The sequence below is a fragment of the Malaclemys terrapin genome, chromosome 10 (genome assembly GCF_027887155.1).
Source record: "Malaclemys terrapin pileata isolate rMalTer1 chromosome 10, rMalTer1.hap1, whole genome shotgun sequence".
NCBI lineage: Eukaryota > Metazoa > Chordata > Testudines > Emydidae > Malaclemys > Malaclemys terrapin.
In genome coordinates this window covers 47,610,519-47,625,892 of record NC_071514.1, presented here as the reverse complement: position 1 = coordinate 47,625,892, position 15,374 = coordinate 47,610,519, and the positions used below count along the sequence as shown (strand labels likewise).

Sequence of the window (15,374 nt, the reverse complement as noted above, 5' to 3'; positions counted from 1 at the left end):
GCCCCAACCTTTATCCACACCCCCACCCCCAGACAGACCCCTGGGACTCCCACGCCCCATCCAACCACTCCCCACCCCCTGACAGCCCCCCCCCAGAACTCCCAACCCATCTAAACCCCTCTGCTCCCTGTCCCCTGACTGCTCCGATCCCTCTCCGCACTCCTGCCCCCTGACAGCCCCCCCCAGAACTCCCAACCCATCTAAACCCCTCTGCTCCCTGTCCCCTGACTGCTCCGATCCCTCTCCCCACTCCTGCCCCCTGACAGCTCCCCCCCAGAACTCCCAGCCCCCTACCCCCCCCCGCTCCTTGTCCCCTGACTGCCCCCTCCTGGGACCCCTGCTCCTAACTGCCCTCCAGAACCCCACCCCCTACCTAAGACTCCCTGTTCCTTGTCCCCTAACTGCCCCCTCCTAAGACCCCCCCCCAACTGCCCACCAGGACCCTACCCCCTACCTGTACCCTGACTGCCCAAAACTTTCTCCACTCCCCCCAAAAAGCCCCCCCCCCGTTTCTTGACTGCCCCCTCCAGAACCTCCCTGCCCCTTCTCCTGCCCCCCTTACCCTGCTGCTCAGAACAGGGTGTTGGGCTCTGTGCGAGCCGGACACGTGGCTGAGCTCCCCAGCACAACAAAACCCGGTCCCTGGCCCTGCACAACAAAACCCGGTCCCAGATCCGGACCGGGTTGCAGGGGAGAGCTGCCCTTGTATCAGCACAAAGTGCTCTCGCTCCCGTTTTGCTACGCTGCATGGCAGAAACCGCTCCCAGTTGCAAAAGGGGAGGGCTGCACTTTGTGCTGAGACACTTGCTCAGAATGCAGGGCGGAGCTCCTCTCCAGCTGCTCCGGAGTCCAGCCCGGGACTTTCCTGCAGCCCTCCCAGCCGCTCACTCTGCTGTGCCGGGGGAGGGGGAAATCCCGGACATTGTGAGTGCTTTACAAATTCCCCCCGGACGCTATTTTTAGCACAAAAAGGAGGACATGTCCGGGTAAATACGGACGAATGGTAACCCTAGTGTAGACCCAGCCTCAGAGAGCATGCCATGGAATGGCTCCATTATGATATTTGCTAGCAAAATCCTTGCAGTGCAACCAAAGGGCTTTGCCAGCCCCCTCCTTGTCTAGCCAGAATGCTGTCAGCCTCGCATTACTCTCTGTTCTCGTGACTCCAGGAAATGAGAAACATTTCAGGTTTGCCTTATACTTTCTTTTCGGGGGTAACCATCTGGGCAAAATAATCCTGCATGGGGCGAACTGGTGACATAGCACCTGAGGCCTGCTAAGATGTCAGGAATACTCAGTCTGTTGCTTCTGAGCATCCATCGAATCACATAGGACAAGGGGAATTCTCTCTGCCTCCCAAGGATGATTTGTCCAGTTCATTACTCCTTCTCTGTCATGTGCTTGTTTGCACTTCACTTCCTGTTCTACAGATCCAGGGCTCCTGCTGTCTATCATGGTGGCCCCTGGTCCCTCCTGGCAGTTGAGGAAGAGCCCAGTATTTCAGAGCCACAGGAGATTTGAGATTTACGGATACATCCCGATGCAGGATGTCACTGGAAATTTAGGTAATCAACCAGCCTTCCCACCTGCCTGACTGATTTGCAGCTGTTAGGGCACACAACTATACCTGTTCCCACCTTGCCTGCCAGCCAGCCAGCACCTTGTCTGCTGCCCTGCCAGCCAGTGACCTGCTTGCTGCCTGCCAGCCAGCCTGTGTCATGGTTTACCTAAGGCCCTGATTTACCTTAATCTGGGCATGTTACCAGTCAGTTTCTTAGCCTCTGTGCCAAGACTGCTAACAAAGGGGTCATTAGATCTGGTGGAGCATTTTGCAATATGGCAGGAGGTGGGAATCGTAGAATATCAGGGTTGGAAGGGACCTCAGGAGGTCATCTAGTCTAACCCCCTGCTCAAAGCAGGACCAATCCCCAGACAGATTTTTAACCCAGTTTCCTAAATGGCCCCCTCAAGGATTGAACTCATAACCCTGGGTTTAGCAGGCCAATGCTCAAACCACTGAGCTATCCCTCAAGGATGGCTAGCCCAGTGGGCAGAGTGGTAATGGCAGAAGGCAGGACACTGAATCAGACAGCCCAATGAGTGATTCAGTAAAGCTGACAGTGCCACTGTGGGCTTGGTAGAGCCGTGATCTAAACTGCCCTGGCAGGAAGTGAGATACAAGCCCCGATGGCAAGTTTCCCATACAGCAAGACGCAGGCTGTGGCTGGAAAATGGTCTGATCCAGTATGGCAGTGCTTACATTGCTGTCACTGGGGTGTCCTCATAAATGTCCATTGTAAATGCCTACCAGATTCTTCACCTTTGCCCGTTGCCCCAGGGAAAGATCTGTTCTGACTCCCAATCCCAACCACCAGTCTAATGGTTGATGGAAAGCATCCCTGTGGATAGTTACTCACCAACAACAGATTGACATGGGACTTCTTGCGTTCGAGCTCAATGGGGGCCATCTGGAAAAAGAAATAAAAGCCAAGGTTATTGCCTTCCATGGGCTTGCCTTGTTCTGACCTTTGACCCTGACACTGTGAGTTCTGTAGAGACATCTGCATGCTCCGATGAGAACTTGCTCCAGAGGTGGGTGCTGTGCATAAAGGACAATGGAGTGGAGACTGGAGGCCCTGGACAACCAGCAGTGTCCATAGAATGAATCTTCCCCAGACCCTCCCAGCTAACAGAGAGATGTCTAGTTTGGCTCAGCCATCACATTCACTATGGCCTAAGCCAGGACCTTCCCATCCATACTCCACATGGGTTCTTGTTCCTCACATGGCTGCTAGAACTTCCCACTCATTCACCACCAGCATGGGGTGCTAAGGAAGAAGGGAGGAAATCATTGTATGATGTAATTTTCTCCACACCAGTCATGATTTTATAGCCCTCTATCATATCCCCCAGGGTTGTGAGTTCAATCCTTGAGGGGGCCACTTGGGGATCTGGGGCAAAATCAGTACTTGGTCCTGCTAGTGAAGGCAGGGGGCTGGACTCGATGACCTTTCAAGGTCCCTTCCAGTTCTAGGAGATGGGATATCTCCATTAATTTAATTAATTTATTTCTTTTTTAAACTGACCAGTCCCAGTCTTTTTAATCTCTCCTCTTATTGGAGCTGTTCCATACCCTTAGTCATTTTTGTTGCCCTTCTCTGTATCTTTTCCAATATAATATATCTTTTTTGAGATGGGGTGACCACATCTGCACATAGTACACAAGGTGTGAGCATACCATGTATTTATATAGTGGCATTATAATATTTTCTGTCTCATTATCTATCCCTTTCCTAAATGGTTCCTAACATTCTGTTTGCTTTTTTGACTGCTGCTGCACATTGAGTAGATGATTTCAGAGAACTAGCCACAATGACTCCAAGATCTTTTTCTTGAGTGGCAACAACTAATTTAGACCCCACCATTTTCTATGTATAGTTTGGATTATGTTTTCCAATGTGCATTACTTTGCATTTATCAGCATTGAATTTCATCTGCCATTTTGTCTCCCAGGCACCCAGTTTAGGAAGATCCCTTTGTAACTCTTCACAGCCAGCTTTGGATTTAACTATCTAAACTCTCTCCACTGCAGTGAGAGCAGCAGTCCTGTAAGTATAAGAGGAAGCAATCAGTGGGGCGAAAGGGCTGGGCCCCCAGCTTCTCTGGAGATGCTTGATGAGGACTGCAGGAGTTGGAGTGCTAAGGGCACCAGAGAAGGGCACAAAGCTGACAGCTCCCTTTTCAGACCTGAGACATCCTGGGAGAGGCTGCCCTTTCCCACATGGAAATCAGAGCTCTTCACAGCTGCTGAGATAAGCTCATAACAAGCCCTCACATGGTACTGATAAGAGACAGGGCTTGGACTGCCACCCTCTGGATGCTGCTCTGGGTCTGTGCTTCTCAAGGAGTCGTTCTCAAGGCAGAGAGGCTGTCTCCCCAGAAGCCACCGATGAACAGAGACGAGGATGATGACCTTTCCTCCTCCACACCAGAAATCCTTGCTGACAGGCACTGAGGGCACTCATGAGATCTTTACATATGCAGAGACCAGAAGTCTTGGCTCTGGTGTTTATCCATCATACTCAGTGTTGTTTTAGGCCGTGGCATCATATGCAAGGATGCAATGCTGGCAGGACAGCAGGGCTTGGGAGGAGGGCTGTGTCCATAGAGGTCCTCACAACTCCAAGTTGGCAACTCAGGAAGTTGGAGCATGGAGTGGGGGCAGGCAGGGGAGCAAAGAGGGGAGCTCAGAAAGGAAATGGTAGGGAGTTTGGGGGAGCAGTCAGAGATGGAATCCCTGGGGGGGATTTGGAAGAGTCAGGTAAACAAGGGGTAGGTGGAATCCCTGCAGGAATCAGAGGGAATTCAAGTTAAGAGGGGGGCAATGAACCCCTCAGCAGGAGGATTTGGAGAAGCAGGTGGAAGCTAGGACTCCTCAGTGGAATAGAAGAGCCGCCACCCGTGGTCTGGAGGAGACACAGAGACTGTGTGACTCTGCCCTGCCCTGAAGTACATAGGCACTTGTCGCTGCATCCCCAGCCATGTGTGTAATTTCACAAGGGCAGGGGGGGGGAGTTCCTGGGATACTCTGCCATGGGTCTGCACAACCTGGCAATGAAAATGTTGCAAGGGGGGGCAATGTCAGAAGGGGGCTTGTAGTTCAACAACTGTGATGCTGCCCTAGGGCACCTGCCCTCTGGCTTCTAGTGAGCAGCAGAGTGGGAGCTGACTCCAAACAGAGCCATTTGTTACCCACCAGAGTCGACAAGAGCCTTCCCACCAGCTTTAAAGGGAGCTGAAGGAGGGTCTGAGCTGCCATGTTCCAATCTGAACTCCAGGTCAAACTTCCTAGAGCTCGAGGGGGTTTGAGACAGTGCTCCAGATTGGGGCCCACTCCTTTTTCATGGTGCTGCACCAGTCCTGGAGGCCAAATAGACCAGCTGGCCCATTGAATATCACAGGGTACATCTGCACTGGAGCTGGAAGAGAGCCTCCTAGCTGAGGGAGACAGACTCACACTAGCTCTGGCATGCTAAGAATAGCACTGTGGATGGTGGGCTAGCTGCCCAAGGCCAAGCCTGCCACGGGGCCAAGCTCTGGTGGCTAGCCTAAGCCACAAGGGCCACCCTGCTATTTTTAACATGCTAGCTCAAGTCTGTCTATCCAGAAAAGTCTCATCCACACTGGAGCTACAGTCTATGAGCAGAGGAGAACTACTGAGGCAGAACAGAAGCACCCAGCCGTGTAAATCTCACAAGAGCAGCATGTACACTGTTAACCAAGTAACCCATATCAGCATCTCTTCTTCAGTGTGCCACAGACAGTTCAAAGCTCAAATTGACCTGATCAGCCACTCATGTCTTCACCGAAACCAAACCAACTAGTAATGTCATGGCCATCTTCAAACTCAAAGGATAAACAACAACCTGGACTGAGCGGTACGCTTCCAAATGCAGGGCAGCCATACCCATAGGGCACCTGTGGGGATGACTTTTCCTTCCTACCAGGCAGGTGTGAGCAGCACAGCCAAGCAACAACCTGGCGAATTCATCTTTACAGTCCCTGGGTTATTTGATCATTATTACTATTGTTACCTATCAGTATGACAACAGCACATCCAAACCCAACCGAAGTCAGGGCCCCATTGTGCAAAGAGTTGGACAGACACAGAGCAGGCAGTCCCTGCCTTGAAGGGCTTCCAGTCTAGAGACAAGAGAGTATTATTATCTCCATTCTACAGATGATGAATTGAGGCACATGGCCAAGGTCCCACAGGGAATCTGTGGCAGAGCAGGCATTTTGCCCAAATCTCTAGCAACCCTGTCCCATGCCTTGATCACAGAACCATCCTTCCTCTCTCCAGGAGAAGATCAATGTTAATTTTACCAAATCAAAGCTACAATGTACTCAACTACTACCTCAAATAATCATATGTAGATTAACACGTGGCTACATGAATGTCCCTGTGGTCAGCGCTCAGGATGGGGTGGGGTGACTGTGTCTATTAGGTGTCTTTGTCTGTTTCTGTCCTCCACCTCAAACACATCTGACAGATTCATATGTCTGAATTAGTCTACAATGTGATTAGCCCTACTCCTAACTCAGCTTGGGCTCTAATGGCTGTTCCAGAACCTCAGTGTAACCTATGAACACTGCCTGCTGTCAGAGCCTGGAAGGGACTGCACCACCGTCAGCAAATTTAGTTTCTTTCTTATAAAGCAAAAGAAAGATCACACCCTTGGTGGATGGGGGCCAGATGGAGCGTGCACTATGGGCTGGCCCCATGCTGCACAGAGACCTTTTTGCATAGGACGGGTTTGCCCAGATGGGTCCATCTACTGGGAATGACATATGAATCCCCCACGTGACACTGCTGGAGACATGAGGAAGCAGAGGAGCGAGAATGAGCCTGTCAAAGGGATGTGTGTGTGTGTGATCACTGGCAATCCCAACTCCCTTTTGGGGGCTGAGTGTGCCCCCAGCTTCCCTGCCCCACAATGTACCCAACACCGCTGGTTACGTATCTGAAGTGCCATGCGGGGGGGATTTTGCCTTGGAACTCCAGTTAATTAATATCAAAGGGAGCTGTGCGGCGCTGCAGTGATTCAGGGGTTGCACTACACTGTTAGAAGAGAGGGCATGTGGTCATTGAAGATGAGCCCTGCAGTGAGGAGGCTGTCTGAAGAATTTTGATGGAAAATGGCAGGGCTAAGAGGACAGAGCTAAGTTTGTCTTTCCTCTGTGTGCTTATGCCTACTTGCTTTGCACAGCACAGTCGAGATGAAAGGCTACAAATCCACAACTGTCATTCTTACACCTTTGAATTTCCTGGCAATCAGATGTTTGCTAATTTCTTTTTAAATGTACAATCCTCAGAAGCTCTCCCTCCTTTTCAGCAATCATACATGTGGATTTATAGTCTTTCAACCACTTGAAAAAGATTTTTTCCCTCTGTATTTGCTTAGGCTTATTTATTTATTTATTTTACAAATTGCTGGGTGACACTTTGGTGTATCCGATTAATTTCAAATGATGGAATCTATTCATCTTTGGGCGTGTGAAGAAACAGTGCAGCGAAAAAACACCGCAGGAGGCCCTGCCGGGTTTATCACCTCCACAGGAGGCAATGGGGAGTTTAGAGGCACTGGCATGCCCACATCAGGCCTAGCAGGCATTACATTTTCTGTAGGCTGCGCCTGTGGATGCCTGCACCAGACCTCAGGTAGATTGAAATGCCCACAATGGGCAGCCTGGCAACTAAAACATCCCTCCCTCTTCTTCTAGTCAGAGCCTTCCATGCACCTAGAGCACCCTCCCCTGGGGCCAATCCAGAGCCTCTCTTGGGGGCTGATCCAAACCCCACTTGAATCAATGGGAGTCTTTTCACTGCTTTCAGGAGGCCCGTGCCCCAAAGCTCACTCTGTCTAATCCGTGCCATGATCACGAAGTGCTATCTGAGGCCAAGTTCCTCAAAGATATAGGAGTTAGGAGCTTAAATACCTATGAAGATCTGCGCCTGAGTGCCCAGTCCTCTCCTCCATGCAGCATATGAACTCCAGCCATCACCGAGATGAAAATTTCCACCATCTGAGTGAAATTCACCACTCTGCAGAAGGCTGATGCAAATCCTACCCCCACCTAAATCCCATGTAGGATCTCTTTGGAGACTGAAATGGTATACTGGCCTCAGTCTGGCCCGCTGAACAGGGGTGCGTCAGTCATTGTAAAACCTGAATGAGACTCCAGATTATAATGCTCACAAGACCACCCAAAATTCTCCGAATCTCTCCCAAACTGGAGGAGATAACTTAAAAATGACCCACCCAACCTTTCCAAGCAGAAGCAAAGACAACAGTCCTCACTGAATATAATGCAATGCATGAAATGGGGGAGATCTGGTGCTATATCCCTTTGGAAATATGGCATTGGAAAACTGAAATTGGTTCCAAAGCTCCTTCTCCAGTACCACCTTTGGTATTGGTGCACACTGTATTGGCACCAGTACAGTCTTCAGATGCCATTCAGTCTTGGGCTCTACACCTTTATTCGACATTGGTGAGGCCTCATCTGGAATACTGTGTCCAGTTTTGGTCCCCACACTACAAGAAGGATGTGGAAAAATTGGAAAGAGTCCAGCGGAGGGCAACAAAAATGATTAGGGGTCTGGAGCACATGACTTATGAGGAGAGGCTGAGAGAACTGGGATTGTTTAGTCTCCAGAAGAGAAGAATGAGGGGGGATTTGATAGCAGCCTTCAACTACCTGAAGGGGGGTTCCAAAGAGGATGGAGCTCGGCTATTCTCAGTGGTGGCAGATGACAGAACAAGGAGCAATGGTCTCAAGTTGCAGTGGGGGAGGTCCAGGTTGGATATCAGGAAAAACTATTTCACTAGGAGGGTGGTGAAACACTGGAATGCGTTACCTAGGGAGGTGGTGGAGTCTCCTTCCTTGGAGGTTTTTAAGGCCCGGCTTGACAAAGCCCTGGCTGGGATGATTTAGCTGGGAATTGGTCCTGCTTTGAGCAGGGGGTTGGACTAGATGACCTCTTGAGGTCCCTTCCAACTCTGATATTCTATGATTCTATGATTCTATGATTCTATGATCTATGTCAAGCTCTCCTACTGCATGAATGACTTGTGTGATTGTCACCAAATGTTCCTATAAAATACCTGGCCAGGAGAATGGCACAGGTGAGAAATTTCAGGAGGGTTGGTTCACAATTGACCAATGGAAATAAAGTTTCAGTCATCTTCAGCAGGCTGACTGAACCCTTACTGTGCTCAGAAAGTCCATAACTAAAGAGCATACTGGTTACCTGAGACACAAAAGGCAGGAACTAGGAGAGACTGGAAAGCACATCTACTTGGCCAGGAGCTGTGATCAAGAGAGAAAGGTGTTTTACTGTCCAGCTCTTGCTACGAGAGCCCACGATCACACTGAGTCTGAAAGTGGGGAGAGAGTGATGGAAGCCAAGTGAGATGTGACAGAGAGAGAAAGACTGGCGGGGCAGACCTGACAGCCTTCTGATAGCATAGACAGAACTATCAATGGAAAGGAAGAGCAGCACTGAGAGCAGCACTGGGGAGTGGCTGAGAATCAATGCTGTACATGAGCTCCAACAAGAGGGATAAAGATAAGCGGCTCCTGCTCCCTGTTAAAGCTGCTGGGGCAGGCATGTGAGTACGGCCTCGTGGGGAGAAGTTCCGGACTGCCTCTCTAGATCTGGTGCAGGAGAGGTAGGGATGTGTGGTGGGTACAAGAACCTGCAGCCTTCCATCTGAACACTCTGCCAGGAAAGGACTGAAAGGGAACATGAGTTAACATCTCTCCTCTAAAGGACAGCATCCCCTGGGAGGATGAGAGCAACTGCTGCATTTCAAAACTAGCGAAGGGTGTTGGAGCCCTGACCCTAATGGCCTCTCAACATTGGCAGCAGCAAGAACCAGAGCCAGATCCAATGCATCCAGAGGGTGGGCCAGTGCTTCAGGCCCTAGCCAGAGACCCTGCTCTGCCACGGCCTTCCTGTGTGACTGGGGGCACATCCCTTAGCCTCTCTGCTTCAGCCCCCATCACCCTTCTCTCCTCCCAGGGCTAGGTAAGCATAAATACATTAAAGGCTGGGAGGTACTCAGATACTGTGATGATGGGAGCCAGATAAGCACCTTAGACAAATCTTGCAAAGGGCCCTTATCTTTATAATGGGCTGAACCAAAAGTCTGGGTGTAACATCCAGCTCCAAATCCTGTGGCTTGAGCCCATCTCTAGGTAGCCCAGGGGTCTCTCAGCCCTTCCCCTTGTTTCACCAGCTCTTCCTTCTCAGTGCAGAAATACCAGCACACACATCATGGCTGTGGACCCCATTCATAGAGGGATCCAGCTTATGCCCCAGCCTCCAGGCCTAGTCACTCACTCTCATCCTGATCTCTGTGGGCATTTAAGGGGCTGGTGGCCGGACACATTATGATCATTAGTGTTTGGGGGCTTTCTTTGGCACTGGCAACTTGACAAGCACAGTGTGTTATTTCTTTGCATTGCATATTGCCAGTGTGGGAAGTGCCGAGGGTGGAAGAAGGGAGCTGTCAAACTATATATACAATCAATGTGCATGCATTATAGGTAATGGTCTAGCCCGGGCATGCCTTGGTGTAACGATCGCCCTTAGAGGCATTTATTGATAGCACAATATCTATAAATCTTATGATCACATATTCATGGCCTTTAATTATGTACACTCATTACCTCTCCCACCACCTCTGGAAGAATCCAACTGCAATCATTTGGGCAGGATGAATCAGTCAATAATTATTGACAAACCCACCCTCCACCCTCCTCAGCACCCTCTGTTTGTCTGTAATGTCACAGGAGAGAGATTTCTAATCCTGGAGCTATATAACTTATGCTGGTTACCTGGCAGGCTTGCACTGCACTATAGCCAACACTGGGATCTGCCGGCCATCCTGAGCATAGACTGGCATAGCCCCTGCCAAGCGCAGGACATGATTTTCAGAGCAGCAAAGCACTCACAGCTCCACTGACATCAATGGGAGCTGCAGGCAATCAGCACCTCTGAAAATCAGGCCCCTCAGCTTTTAATTTGCTGGCTGTGGAGCAACGTTCTTGTGGTGATTGGCAGGGGTTTCAGGGATCCTCCTGAGTCTTTTATTACCACTTGGCTAGATCTCTCAGGCTCACTGCACCTGCTGATCGGTGCGCGTGCAGGAGCCTGGCTTCACTGGACCTTAGGAGCATGATGGTGCAGGTGGAAATGGCAGCGCCTTTCCAGTTGTTATCTGCCCTCTGCCAGTTGGAGAGGGAGTGGTCGGCTGGATCCCCGAGAATGGCTGGTTATCCTCATGCATTAGAAATCATTTGCTCCGCTAATTAAAAAAGTGTCTTCAGTTTGCCCTGGGAAATGACCAAGGTTGAGATTTCAGCCATTTGTGTGAGCAAGCAGCTATGGGAAAAATCCCACCCCAGCTCCTGCACCTGCAGAGGTGCCAGGGGGACTGGTATGAAAAGGGCAGGGCTTGAGGAGATTGCACAACTGGGCAGTGAAGCAGGATGCAGTTAGGAGCAGGGCATGGGGAAGGTCAGGGTCAGGGCAGGGTCAGTGCTGTGAGGAGTCTACTGCCTTCTTCCCTCAGTGGGCTGTGCCAGGGGTGCAGATGGTTGCTACAGCCAATAGACTGAAGGGACCTCCATGAGACTCAGCCCAATGCTGAGGGCACCCAATTGGGCCCCGGGCATGGATTGGTAGCCTGGGAGTCCATCCTCTGCCCTATCATCTGTCTAGAACATACATAACATAAGAACATAAGAATGGCCATTCTGGGTCAGACCAAAGGTCCATCTAGCCCAGTATACTGTCTTCCGACAATAGCCAATGCCAGGTGCCCCAGAGAGAATGAACAGAACAGGTAATCATCAAGTGATCTATCCCCTGTCGCCCATTCCCAGCTTCTGGCAAACAGAGGCTGGGGACACCATCCCTGCCCATCCTGGCTAATAGCCATTGATGGACCTATCCTCCATGAATTTATCTAGTTCTTTTTTGAACCCTGCTACAGTCTTGGCCTTTACAACATCCTCTGGCAAAGAGTTCCACAGGTTGACTGTGTGTTGTCCTTTTGTTTGTTTTAAACCTGCTGCCTATTAATTTCATTTGGTTACCCCTAGTTCTTGTGTTATGAGAAGGAGTAAATAACACTTCCTTATTTACTTTCTCCACCCCAGTCATGATTTTATAGACCTCTATTATATCCCCCCTTGGTCATCTCTTTTCCAAGCGGAAAAGTCCCAATCTTATTAATCTCTCGTCATATGGAAGCCGTTCCATACTCCTAATAATTTTTGTTGCCCTTTTCTGAACCTTTTGCAATTCCAATACATCTTTTTTGAGATGGGGTGACCACATCTGCACACAGTATTCAAGATGGATACTATATAGACTGATATAGAGGCAATATGATATTTTCTGTCTTATTATCTATACCTTTCTTAATGATTCCCAACATTCTGTTAGCTTTTTTGGCTGCTGCTGCACATTGAGTGGCTGTTTTCAGAGAACTATTCACAGTAACTCCAAGATCTCTTTCTTGAGTGGTAACAGCTGATTTAGACTCAATCATTTTATATGTATAGTTGGGATTATGGTTTCCAATGTGCATTACTTTGCATTTATCAACATTAAATGTCATCTGCCATTTTGTTGCCCAGTCGCCCAGTTTTGAGAGATCCTTTTGTAGCTCTTCGCAGTCTGCCTGGGTCTTAACTATCTTGAGTAGTTTTGTATCATCTACAAATTTTGTCACCACTGTTTACCCCTTTTTCCAGATCATTTAAGAATATGTTGAATAGGACTGGTCCCAGAACAGACCCCTGGGGGACACCACTATTTACCTCTCTCCATTCTGAAAACTGACCATTTATACCTACCCTTTGTTTACTATCTTTTAACCAGTTACCGATCCATGAGAGAACCTTCCCTCTTATCCCATGGCAGCTTACTTTCCTTAAGAGCCTTTGGTGAGGGAGCTTGTCAAAAGCTTTCTGAAAATCTAAGTACACTATATCCACTGGATCCCCTTGGTCCACATGCTTGTTGACGCCCTCAAAGAATTCTAGTAGATTGGTGAGGCATGATTTCCCATTACTAAAACCATGTTGACTCTTCCTCAACAAATTATGTTCATCTATGTGTCTGTTCTTTATTATAATTTCAACCAGTTTGCCTGGTACTGAAGTCAGGCTTACCGGCCTGTAATTGCCGGGATCACCTCTGCAGGGCTGGCTCCAGGCACCAGGCAACCAAGCACATGCTTGGGGCGGCACCTGGTAAAGGGCGGCCAATCTTGGGGTGGCGGGGGGCAACACGGCGCGGCGCTCAGCGGGGGGGGGGGGTGTTCCGGCAGCGCGGCGCTCGGCGGGGGGTGTTCAGCGGCGCGGCACTCAGCAGGGGGTGTTTGGCGGTGCTCCACGCGGGGGGGGGCTTCAGCGGTGCTCCGCGCGGGGGGCGGAGATGTTCGGCGGCGCAGCGCTCGGTGGGGTTTCGGCGGTGCAGCGCTCCACGGGGGGGCGGGGGTGTTTGGCAGCTCGGCGGGGGATGAGGGGTGTTCAGCAGCACGGCGCGGGCAGTGTTCGGCAGCGTGGCAGGAGGGCGGGGGCTGTTCGGCGGCGCGGCACTCGGCGGGGGATGTTCGGTGGCGCTCTGCGCGGGGGGGTTCAGCAGCGCGGCGGGGATGGGGGGTGTTCAGCAGTGTGGCTGGGGGCGGCAGTTGTTCGGCGGCACTCGGTGGGGGGAGTTTCGGCGGCGCGGCACTCGGTGGGGGGGGTTTTACGGCGGGGCGGCGCTTTTTTTTGCTGCTTGGGGCGGCAAAAAAGTTAGAGCCGGCCCTGCACCTCTGGAGCCCTTTTTAAAAATTGGTGTCACATTAGCTATCCTCCTGTCATCTGGTACAGAAGCTGATTTAAATGATAGGTTACAGACTACAATTGGTAGTTCTGCAATTTCACATTTGAGTTCCTTCAGAACTCTTGGGTGAATACCATCTGGTCCTGGTGATTTATTACTGTTTAGTTTATCAATTTGTTCCCAAACCTCCTCTAATGAAACCTCAATCTGGGACAGTTCCTCAGATTTGTCACCTAAAAAGAAGGTCTCAGGTTTGGGAATCTCCCTCACATCCTCAGCCATGAAGACTGATTCAAAGAATTCATTTAGTTTCTCCGCAATGCCCTTATTGTCCTTGAGTGCTCCTTTAGCATTTTGATCGCCCAGTGGCCCCAATGGCTGCTTAGCAGGCTTCCTGCTTCTGATGTACTTAAAACATTTTTGCTTTTTGAATCTTTGGCTAGCTGTTCTTCAAATTCTTTTTTGGCCTTCCTAATTATATTTTTGCACTTCACTTGCCAGACTTTATGCTCCTTTCTATTTTCCTCACTAGGATTTAACTTTCACTTTTTAAAGGATGTCCAGCACCTGGCTTGGCTGCCCCAGATGGGAGTAGGTATCCTAAGTGCATATATTGGGATACCCTCCCCTTTGAGATGTATGGGCAATGCCCATCGGTATCAGGGGTAGATCTTGAGGGTACAGCCTGACCTCTAGGTCCCAGCCCTTTTGTTATGTTGGGAGGAACAGCACCTTGTTTCTTTCCAAACAGTAATCTTTATCTTTAGTCATGACTGCAGAATGGAATGGAATTGTGCAGAGAGATGGGGCTAGTGGGGGGAGAAGGGCTCATTTGCACCTTAAAAGGCTTGCCACATGGTGACAGTCCCTGAGTGAAATCGATTCCCTGGCACTGCGGGGCGGGAGGAGAGTTGTCTAGTCAAAGACTGGCCTTGATGGGATTGTGGGGAAGAGATGGAATTCATTCCCAATGGACCGGATCCAATCAGCCATGCAACTGCTGCCCTGCAGCCTCCCCCAGGCCTCCCTGTTCCAGCTGTTACCTTTGTACACAGCATAGACACCTACAACCAATAGAAGGGAAAAGTGACCTGGACTCCTTATGCAACATCAAAGAGGCAGGGGGAGATTGAGCTGGCTGGGGCGATGATCAACGTCATAAGTGCATTGACCTGGGAATTCCCTCCTCTCTGGCACCCTCTGGATGAAGAGGGCTGCCCTGATCTCATCACAAGAGAAGGATTCAGCTGCAACAGGGGGCAGAGGATCCCAAGGGGCCCACTCACATGAGGCCACTCCCTACTGTCCCCTTTCTGAGCAAGGACTGGCAGCAATGGGAGAGGTTGGCACTGTGTGGGGAGGCATCCCCACAGCTCTGCCAATGCACCTCAGTCCTGACCTGCAGCCCCCCTGCTAGGCCAGCTCTAGGCTCTCCATTCACCACCATCCTGACTTGTAACCCCCCTGCTAGGCCAGCTCTGCCCCCTTCCCTCCCCTTGCTCCCCAGCTCTGCTAATGCACCTCAGTCCTGACCTGGGCAACACATCCTGCTCTTCCAGTCCTGGATACTGCAAATATCTGCCCATGCATCTCTCTCAGACTGCAGCATGCCCAGCTATTCCAGTCCAGCAACATCAATACTCCTCTCCCAAGTTCTGCAAGTTCTCTACTATCTCAGTTCGAGGATTCACACCATTTATATTACTGTGGATAAAAGTCTATTAGGAAGTGAGGTTGAAAACGTACAACTTGTTTCACCTGTGAACAAAGATGCATTTAAATCCATCTCCAGGCTGCATATTAGACTAGGATGCTACAGAATCCCCTCAATAATAAACCCTTCCTTCACAGTAATATCAAAGCAAGCTCCCTCATTGTTATGAAGATGATAGGCACAGATTTGCATATCTGATAATTTTTTTTTATTAATTATTAAGGGGGGAGGGATAGCTCAGTGGTTTGA

The 15,374-nt window shown here is 50.2% G+C and overlaps 1 protein-coding gene across 3 annotated transcripts in view; it reads right to left on the bottom strand.

The window, feature by feature from the left end:
• Positions 1-15,374, bottom strand: part of CCDC33 (coiled-coil domain containing 33) — a 316,889-nt gene that overhangs the window by 44,258 nt on the left and 257,257 nt on the right. For all 3 annotated transcript variants that reach the window (XM_054042405.1, XM_054042406.1, XM_054042407.1), the window contains exon 13: positions 2,418-2,468. In XM_054042405.1, the coding sequence (XP_053898380.1) occupies positions 2,418-2,468 (51 nt within the window). The remainder of the gene's footprint in view (positions 1-2,417; positions 2,469-15,374) is intronic.